The 10,890-nt window shown below is 39.8% G+C and overlaps 1 protein-coding gene across 1 annotated transcript in view; it reads right to left on the reverse strand.

The window, feature by feature from the left end:
- LOC127628904 (cingulin-like) overlaps positions 1-10,890 on the reverse strand; it is a 45,382-nt gene continuing 34,492 nt past the window's right edge. The window contains exons 14-19 of the mRNA XM_052105870.1: positions 10,883-10,890; positions 8,821-8,904; positions 7,536-7,654; positions 6,674-6,782; positions 6,238-6,401; positions 1-4,997 (exon numbers count right to left, since the gene is read on the reverse strand). The exon at positions 10,883-10,890 is cut by the window's right edge and continues 82 nt beyond it. Of these exons, the coding sequence (XP_051961830.1) occupies positions 4,877-4,997; positions 6,238-6,401; positions 6,674-6,782; positions 7,536-7,654; positions 8,821-8,904; positions 10,883-10,890 (605 nt within the window). The 3' untranslated portion in view covers positions 1-4,876. The remainder of the gene's footprint in view (positions 4,998-6,237; positions 6,402-6,673; positions 6,783-7,535; positions 7,655-8,820; positions 8,905-10,882) is intronic.

Here is a 10,890-nt window from a genome sequence, read left to right on the forward strand (position 1 = left end):
ACAAAATTTCGAAATATAATTTGTAGCTACTTTGTCTTGATTTGGAAATGTCGTCGCCAAATGTATGTACGGTTAATATGATTAATCCATGTAGTTCCTGTTGTATAATGAGGTCTGAACTGGAACCACAAACTGGAACTTAAAATGAGTAAATAATTTATTTTCTTGATTTATTTTTTTATTTTTTTGTCCAACGTGCCAAAACAGACATATTGTGCCATATCACTCTTATGGGGCTTTTCCACAGCACGGTACGGTTCGACTCTGCTCGCTTTTTGGGGGTTTCCCGCTGTGGATAGTTCCTGGTATCTGGTACTTTTTTAGTGCCACCTCAGTCGAGGTTCCAAGCGAGCCGAGCCGATACTAAATGTGATGTCAAAACCCTGCAGATCACTGATTGGTCGGAGAGAATCGTCACTAGCAGCGTCACTGGATTAGCGACACGGAACATCAATGCGCTAGTTTAGTTAGCAGTTAGCAACAGCGATAGCAGTATCATTTGTTCACGTGACTTTCGAGTTGTAAAAAGAAATGGCTGTGCGCAAAACCACACCGTGGTCAATAAACGAGGTGCAAACGTTCCTCTCTTTAGTGAACGAACGAAATGACGCGAGACGACAAAGTCTTTCAGGAAGTGTCTCACGGCTACCACTGGACCTACCGGAAGTGTAGGGAAAAGTTAAAATAAACTTAAGTGACTACAGAACCATCAAGGAAATGTGGAAGTGGTTCGACCAAATGGACGCTATCTAGACCGGCGAGCAATGGGAGGGAGAGTGCGCTGGACTCGTTCACGGCGTTGTTGGAGTCCACGATGGAGGATGGTACGTTTTGTTACGTTAACTCTATAATCTGCTTGAAAGCTTCACTTTATTTAGTTGAGCAGCTACTGGAACACTTCTAAAACAACAAGACCAATTTAACTGTTACACTCGTGTAAAACGTTAATTTACGTTAATCATGATGATTCTAACGTCGGCAGTAATATTATTGGTTTGCTCTTGTACATTGTACTGTACGAGTCGACCCATTTCATGCCGTGCAAAAGTGCGACTAGTAACGCTAACGTTAATTTACGTTTATCACGATGATTCTAATGTCGGCAGTAATATTATCGGTTTGCTCTTGTACATTGTACTGTACGAGTCGACCCATTTCATGCCGTGCAAAAGTGCGACTAGTAACGCTAACGTTAATTTACATTTATCACGATGATTCTAACGTCGGCAGTAATATTATCGGTTTGCTCTTATACACTGTACTGTACAAGTCGACCCGTTTCATGCCATGCAAAAGTGCCACTAGTAACGCTAACGTTAATTTACGTTAATCACGATGATTCTAAGGTCGGCAGTAATATTACTGGTATGCTCTTGTACACTGTACTGTACGAGTCGACCCGTTTCATGCCGTGCAAAAGTGCGACTAGTAATGCTAACGTCAGTTTACGTTAATCATGATGATTCTAAGGTCGGCAGTAATATTATTGGTTTGCTCTTGTACACTGTACTGTACGAGTCGACCCGTTTCATGCCGTGCAAAAGTGCGACTAGTAATGCTAACGTCAATTTACGTTAATCATGATGATTCTAATGTCGGCAGTAATATTATTGGTTTGCTCTTGTACACTGTACTGTACGAGTCGACCCGTTTCATGCCGTGCAAAAGTGCCATTTATTTCCCCCTATTTTTAATATGATAGTATCTGACTGAAGTCTCTCCACAGGGCTGATCGAGTGTTTGATGAATGTTTATTTCCACTGATGTTGCTTGTATTTCAGGCATGCTGTAGAAAGACACGACAGGTCGGACAGGCCTTTAAATGTGACAATCTCCGGAGCAAACATTCACGTTTGTATTTGTATCCATGAAACGGTTTCTAAAGAACTTCTGCTGCTTGGCCTTCAACAGCACCGGCTGTCTTTAGCTTCTCGTGTCTGTTTCACTGGTCCAGTACCTCATGTGGTTAAAGGAATGGCTTTATGATAAAAAAGTGATTTTGTTCTCTTAAAGTTTACATTGTCTGAAGGGGTCTCGCTCTACTTGTGCCTGTAAACATCCACTGACCGATGACACCGATGACCTGTCTTTATACGAGTTCTGATCTTGTGTGTATTTTATTGCATTGAAAGTGTATTTGGCAAAATAACACAAATAACTTTGAGTTGAAACTGTAATGCAGGTACAAATGACTCCTCTGTTGTCTTTGAAAGCCTTTATTTTTGAGTGATGTGTGTAAAGTGTTATTAAAGAATAAAGATGAACCGTTCTGAGATTGTGAAGCTTCCCATCATCAATTACTGTAAACGTTCAATAGGCTATAAATTGGGGGTCTGAGTAGCTTAGCGTGTATTGACGCTGGCTATCGAACCTGGTGTCGTGAGTGAGTCGTGAGACTCCAGTCAGGTCTCCATAGCAACCAAATTGGCCCGGTTGCTAGGGAGGGTAGAGTCACATGGGGTAACCTCCTCGTGGTCGCTATAATGTGGTTCTCGCTCTCGGTGGGGCGTGTGGTGAGTTGTGCGTGGATGTCGCGAATAATAGTGTGAAGCCTCCACACGCGCTACGTCTCCATGGTAACGCATGTGATAAGATGCGCAGATTGACGGTCTCAGACGCGGAGGCAACTGAGATTCGTCCTTTTTACCTGGTCAATACCCTTCAGCAGAAGCAATATACAGGGGCGGAGCCAAGGAGTTTTTCAAAGGGGTGGCCAGGCAGGGGCAAACGATCAGTCTGAGGGCAGCATTTTTATATAGTCACACACACACACACACACACACACACACACACACTCCACACACATTAACAAACAAACAAACACACACACACACACACACTCACTCATATACACTCACACACTCACACAAACACACGCTCACTAACACATACACGCACACACACTCACTTACACACGCTCACACACACTCACTCACACTCACACACTCACTCACACATACACGCACACACAAACACACACTCACACAAACACACACACTCACACAATAATGCACACTCACTTACACATACACGCACGCTCACTCACACACACACAATAACGCACACTCACACATACACGCACGCTCACACACACACACAATAAAGCACACTCACTTACACATACACGCACGCTCACTCACACACACACAATAACGCACACTCACACATACACGCACGCTCACACACACACACAATAACGCACACTCACACATACACGCACGCTCACTCACACACACACAATAACGCACACTCACACATACACGCACGCTCACACACACACACAATAACGCACACTCACTTACACATACACGCACGCTCACTCACACACACACAATAACACACACTCACACACACACACAATAACGCACACTCACTTACACATACACGCACGCTCACTCACACACACACAATAACGCACACTCACACATACACGCACGCTCACACACACACAATAACGCACACTCACTTACACATACACGCACGCTCACTCACACACACACAATAACACACACTCACACACACACAATAACGCACACTCACTTACACATACACGCACGCTCACTCACACTCACACAATAACGCACACTCACAATAACGCACACACACACAATAACGCACACTCACAATAACGCACACTCACACATACACGCACGCTCACACACACAATAACGCACACTCACACATACACGCACTCACTGACACAATAACACACACTCACACTCACTCACACAATAACACACATTCACACAATAACACACACTCACACATACACGCACACATTCACTCACACAATAACGCACACTCACTTACACATACACACACAAACACACACACTCTCACACACACACTCACTTACACATACACACACACTCACAAACACACACACACACACTCACTGACACAATAACACACTCACACACACACTCACTCACACAATAACTCACACATACACACACACACTCACTCACACAATAACGCACACTCACTTACACATACACGCACACACTCTCACACACTCCTTTAATCACGCTGCACGCCCCGTGACAGACAGAGAGGTTTGGCGACATTGGTGTGTGCGCACATGTTAGGTTGATGATTTCACCTCTAAAGGAATAAATTGTGCCAAAAAATGACTAAAACAGCAATTGCCAATGGAGTGGCCAATGGGATGGCCAGGCTTCAGTCCATGGTGGCCACACCCCCTAACTCCGCCACTGCTAATATCAGCTACTCCCGGACTCAAGAGTTAAATATGTGTGTCTGTTATGAATGCACACTTACACACAAAGTGAGACTGAAATAATCTGTCCAGAGAAATCCATTCAATACAAGTTCAACAGTCCTAAAATACATCAAGTCTTATATAGGGAAGGATTAACTACATGTGTTATATATATATATATATATATGATAATCTGTTTACAGCTCTAGTGAGTCGATACATATGCAAACAAACACAATACAGCAATTACACAGAGAAACAACGGAACAGAAACATAGCTGGAAAACCAATGAACTACAGGAAACGGAAGCAGTTTTCACCCTTGTCAAAGGATCGTTTCTGGCCTTTACCTGTATAAAGGGTGTTTGAGCAGATCTAAAGTCTCTAGTGCAACTAACAACGATTATATTCAGAACATCAGAGTCGGTTCTTGTGTCGAGTTCTAATGGAGCCGCGGTGACGGTAATCTGTGATTGTGGATTTCTATGACGGACAGGAAATGGTTTTGGACTGAAGTATTTTCACTGGAACTCATAAAACTGAGAAGCTTGACAGAAGGACGTGTGCTCTTGATCGCTGGTGGTCCGGGCGGTGGTCCGGCGGTGGTCCCGTTGGCCTTTCTGTCTGAAAGTTCTGCTTTGTTTTGGATGTGTGTCACACCTGCGACAGCTGCTTCTCTGTGGGTGTGGACTCTTTCTCCTCCTGATCTTCCTCTTCCTCTTCCACACTCACATCCAGTTTCAGGTTCTCCAACGTCTGTCTCGACTCTTTCCTCCTGTAGGACAGATATGTGGAGGACATTATATATATATATACTTTATATTATTATCTAATCAGCCAATCGTGTTGCAGCAGTGCAATTCTCTGTTGATCTCTCATCATCAACAAGACATTTCCGATCCACAGAACTGACCCTCACTGGAGGTTTTGTGTTTTTGGCTCCATTCTGAGTAAATTCTAGAGACTGTTGTGTGTGAAAAATCCCAGAAATACTCAAACCAGCCCATCTGGCACCAACAATCATGCCAATCACCAATCATGCCATGCTCCAAATCACTGAGATCACATTTTTCCCCATTCTGATGGTCGATGTGAACATTAACTGAAGCTCCTGACCCGTATCTGCCTGATTTTATGCACTGCTGCCACACGATTGGCTGATTAGATAACTGCATGAAGAAGTAGCTGTACAGGTGTACCTGATAACCCTGAGTGTATAAGTGTGTGTGTGTGTGTGTGTGTGTGTGTGTAAGTGTGTGAGAGTGTGTGTATGAATGTGTGTGTGTGAATGTGTGTGTGTGAGTGTGCGTGTGTGAGAGTATGTGTGTGTGTGAATGTGTGTATGAATGTGTGTGTGTGTGTGTGTGTGAGTATGTGTGTGTGTGTGTGTGAGTGTGTATGTGTGTGTGTGTGAGTGTCTGTGTGTGTGTGTGTGTGTGAGAGAGAGTGTGTGTGTGAGAGAGAGTATGTGTGCATGTGTGTGCGAGTGTGTGTGTTTGTGTGTGTGTTTGTGTGTGTGTGTGAGTGCGAGTGTGTGCGTTTGTGTGTGTGTTTGTGTGTGTGTGAGAGTGTGTGTGTGCGTGTGCGAGTGTGTGTGTGCGCGTGTGTGTGAGTATGTGTGTGTGTGTGTGTGTGTGTGTGTGTGTGATGTGTGTGTGTGTGTGTGTGTGTGTGTGTGTGTGTGTGAGAGTGTATGTGTGTGTGTGTGTGTGTGTGTGAGTGTATGTGTGTGTGTGTGTGTGTGTGTGTGTGAGAGTATGTGTGTGTGTGAGTGTGTGTGTGTGTATGTGTGTGTGAGTGTGTATGTGTGTGTGTGTGAGTGTCTGTGAGAGAGAGTATGTGTGCATGTGTGTGCGAGTGTGTGTGTTTGTGAATGTGTGTGTGTTTGTGTGTGTGTGTGAGTGTGAGTGTGTGTGTTTGTGTGTGTGTGAGAGTGTGTGTGTGTGTGTGCGCGTGTGCAAGTGTGTGTGTGCGCGTGTGCAAGTGTGTGTGTGCGCGTGTGTGTGTAAACTAACTTCATGGTCATTTGTTGGTCCAGTAGTTGTCTCTGCAGTCTGCCGTTAGCTTCTCTCTCCTCCATCAGTTCTCTCTGTGTGTGTCTGTGCTGAACGTCACGTCGACTCGCCTCTTCCTCGGCCTCATTCAGCTGTCGCTTCAGTGAACGGATACGCTGAGTCATCTACATTAACATACACACAACATGTACAGTCAAGTTATATATAGGACAGTTAAGACAAAGAAAATATGCATTAAACTAAATCTGGTAAATAGTTTTTAATGCCACGCCAGCTTCTGTTTTCAATGCAAGATTAGGTTAAAATATAAAAACAGGTAAAAGAACTGAAAACGTGTGTTAGCAGAATAAAATGCCACAATAGAAGCATGTTGTTTGGTGATGTGAGCGTTCTGGATCACAGACGTGTGTCATGTGTTCTTCAGTCGGTGTGTTACCAGCTCTCTCTGTTCAGCAGAGATCTTGTGCTCTTCCTCCATCTGTTCCGTCACTTCATTGATCTTCCTCTCAAGTTTACTGATTGTGTTCGCCATCACCACTTTATTCCTGATGAACAACAGAACAGACATCAATAAACCTTTAGACAATTATCACTTAATATTTCAATTATTTGAACTTTCTGGAAACATTCAAAACATTATCCAAAATAAATAAATGTAATATGCATTTGTAAAGGACATAATTCAAATTAGCTGCAAGTGTAATTACATATATATATAGTTATTATTATTATTATTATTAATATCATATATTACACAAATATAATAATATTGTTTATTATTTTTAATATCATATATTACACAAATATAATATTTTTTATTAGTGTATATATATATATATATGTACATATAAATAATACTAATAAAAAGATTTATATTTTATCAAATATAATATTAATAAATTAATATTTATTTCACATTTTAGAAAAGATCATTTTACATTCTGTGAATATTTTTTTTTTTAATTCATAAGCATGTTTTAATAAATATTTAGTAAAAAAACAACCTTTAATATAGACTCTGATAATTACAAACCATTGTGTTGTTGATCGTATTAAAACTGTAATGTAGGTGGACTTTTTTTAGTTTTTAATCATGTAATAAAGTTCGTCATATTTTGGCATAAATTATTAAATTATGTTGTCAATTTATTTATAAAACATGATTAAAAACAACAGACTGTTGACTGATGTGCAGTACAATAATTAAATATAAATATGATTTTTTTGGGGCGATATAAATAATGTTGATGTGTTGATGTGCATGTGTCATTAATGCATCATGCGTGTGTATGTCTCACCTCTCCTCTGTTCGGAGGGTATTCTCCAGTTCTTTAGCTTTAATCTCCGCTCTCGTGATGGAATCCACTTCAACCTTGTTATTCTGCAGTTCCTCCATCTCACAGTGCAGATCACGCAGCTGACCGCACAAAAACATCATTTACATCCACACAACCAGTGTTCTTATATATATATATATATATATATATATATAGGGCTGTCAATCAATTATAATATTTAATCAAATTCATTACAATTAACCACATATCAATATTTACAGAGAAAGGCCACCATATAAAAATGATTTAGTATAAAACAACTAAAATAATTATAAATACATAACAAATATTATAATTCAGATAATTCAAATATATAACATTAAGTAAACAAAGTAAAGCATTAAAACAACACAAAAAGTGGCTTAAGTCGAAATTTTGTTGTATTTCCATATCATTGTAAATAACCCTATTAGTAAATAAAATTCCAAAATTTCATATAATTAATTGCAATAATTTAATTCATTAAATCAACAACCCTAATTTATTTATTAATATATATATATATACAGTATATAAGTTACTATTTTGACGAAAATGACTTTCTAAATTTGGTCAATATTTTTTGTCGCATTCATAAATAACTAAAATAGAATGTACTTCACTAAAATAACATATAATTTTAGTCAACAGAAATAACGTAATACAACTATTTAATAATGTGCAAAATTAAAAAATGAAAACCTAAACCAAATATATACATATAATTAAAACAATATTAATTCATATAAACATGCATCAACTTATATACTGTTATGGTGCGTTCACATACAATGCGGGAAAAAAATTAGCCTTTCATTGCTCGCGCGAGTTTGACCACTGGATTCAATTTCAGTTTAAACTCGCGTTCGTGCGAAAAATGTAAACTCGTGCGAACATGCAAATGAAACTATTTCGCGTTTTCGTTTCGCGTCATTTGCGCCGCCCACCACGAATTTGCGTCTATTCGCGTCTATGCATTGACTTTGTATATAATTGCGCCGCGCGAAACGCTCGATTCGCATTGTATGTGAACGCACCATTAGGCCTTGTGAAACCTGAAATAAGTTCCTGCAATAACAGTATACTGAAATCAGCTACTAGATAAAATCGTGCAGTGTTGTTTATTTTATATCTCTATCAACAGTATGTTTGAATCAGATCATTTAATTGATGCGTATTTTTGTTACACACACACACACACACACACACACACACACACACACACACACACACACACACACACAAACACACACACACACACACACACCTGTCTCTCCAGAATGACTTTCTCACACTCGAGCTGGTCGGTCAGATCTTTCTTCTGAATGAGTTTCAGCTGTAGTTGTTCAGACTGTAAAACAAACACATTTACTCATGTTACTTTTCTTTAGTCTCACTTCATTCAGCATTAAGACTCTTTATTGACTGTCTGATGGCTATTGCACACACAAAGGTCGATAGTTTTCACAAAATCATCTATGATACCTGTAAAAATCTGCAGTGTTAGTTCCGATTTCAGATTTACTGTCACTAAACGTCACGTAAAAACAAAACAAACTGTGCTTGTTCAGTTTATATGTTTACAAGTGGGCAGAATAAGTCTAAATTAATGACAAAAGACACAAAAAAACATGCTGAATTGCATTAAATTAAAAATAAATGCATCACTTTAATAGTGTCTGCATTTTGGGGGCTACGATTTATCATTGTTGTATATTTAAACTGTTTTATCTATTTAAATAGATAAAAAATAAAAACACAAAATTTCATCATTGAAAATGTAATAATAAATATAGCTGTAAGCAGCAATTATCGGGACTTCAAGCACCGTAGGGCCTTTATGCCCATGGACTATATTAGGCATTTCTCAAACATTATGCACCAAAGACAATGCACAAATTGCATAAATAATGTCAACTCAATCAGAAAAGCAGTAAAGTTGTTACATCCAAATTACATTTTTTAAGTGGCCGAGCCCCATTTCTTGGTAAATTTGTCCTCAGAATGAGCCCTTACATAAGTGTGCCAAATTTTGTGACAATATCTAATTCCGTTTAAGAGTTATATCTATTTAAGTAGCAGTGGCTAGGTCAACCACTTGTATTTTGAATGCCGTCGACACGTAGATTCGATTGAGCGAAAAACAAAGGACTAGTTCGCAAAAGTAGGTTTTTAATGTAATCTCAACTATTTAACGAACGGTTTGACGGACACCAATGGTTCTTGAGGTATAGTTGTTCAGAATGAGAAGGGCTTTCATTTGATATGAATTTGTGTTTTTCTAAAACACTGCATTATATACAACTATTAGCATGCACAAAAATCGTGATAGCGCCACCCAGTGGCCGATTTTTTTACAACTTTGCACAGACCTTTTAGGTCAAGAGTCAAATACGTCCACCGAGTTTCATTCCGATCGAACTTTGTTAACATTATCTAATAGCTGCTGAAAGCTGATTGGCCAATGGCGGCCATGTTTTTAAACATACGCAAATGTCCTCAAGCACATTGATGGCACCTAAGACAAAGACACTACGTGCAAAGTTTTAAGTCAATCGGACCAACGGTTCTATAGTTACAGCCATTTACATGTTTTCATGTTATAGCGCCACCAAGTGGCCGATATTTTTAAAACTTTGCACAGACTTCTTAGGCCAAGAGTCAAATACGTCCACCTAGTTTCATTATGATCGAACTTTGTTAACATTGTCTAATAGCTGCTGAAAGCTGATTGGCCAATGGCGGCCATGTTTTTATACATAAGCAAGTGTCCTCATGCGCATTGATGGCACCAGAGACAAAGACACTGCGTGCAAAGTTTTAAGTCAATCGGACCAACGGTTCCATAGTTACAGCCATTTACATGTTTTCATGTTATAGCGCCACCAAGTGGCAAAACTGCGCAGATTCTTTTTGTGCATCCTCAGATAATGCGTCAAGTTTAGTGAAGATATCTAATTTCGTTCAAGAGCTATAGCCATTTACGTATAAGTGGCCACGCCTACTTCCCGTGTTTTCGGGTATTGTAGTAATATTTATTGATATTGAAACGTTATGACCATTTTTCTAAAAGTTTTTATTTTGCTCACTATAGCGCCACCGCCTGGCCGATCGGGGCGAGACTTTGTGCCCGAGTAGTGACAGTGAGTACTACCTTCTGACCACGTTTCATGTCTCTACGCCTTACGGTTTGGGCTCCACGATCAGTTCTACGGCAAGAAAAATAATAATAATAATAAAAACAATAGGGTTTCTAGCACTTGCTAGTCTGCCTGTAGTCTGGCGACGCGATACAAATCTCTATCCGTGTGTTGTGCTGTTGTACTGACCTGATCCA

The sequence above is a fragment of the Xyrauchen texanus genome, chromosome 35 (genome assembly GCF_025860055.1).
Source record: "Xyrauchen texanus isolate HMW12.3.18 chromosome 35, RBS_HiC_50CHRs, whole genome shotgun sequence".
NCBI classification, from domain to species: domain Eukaryota; kingdom Metazoa; phylum Chordata; class Actinopteri; order Cypriniformes; family Catostomidae; genus Xyrauchen; species Xyrauchen texanus.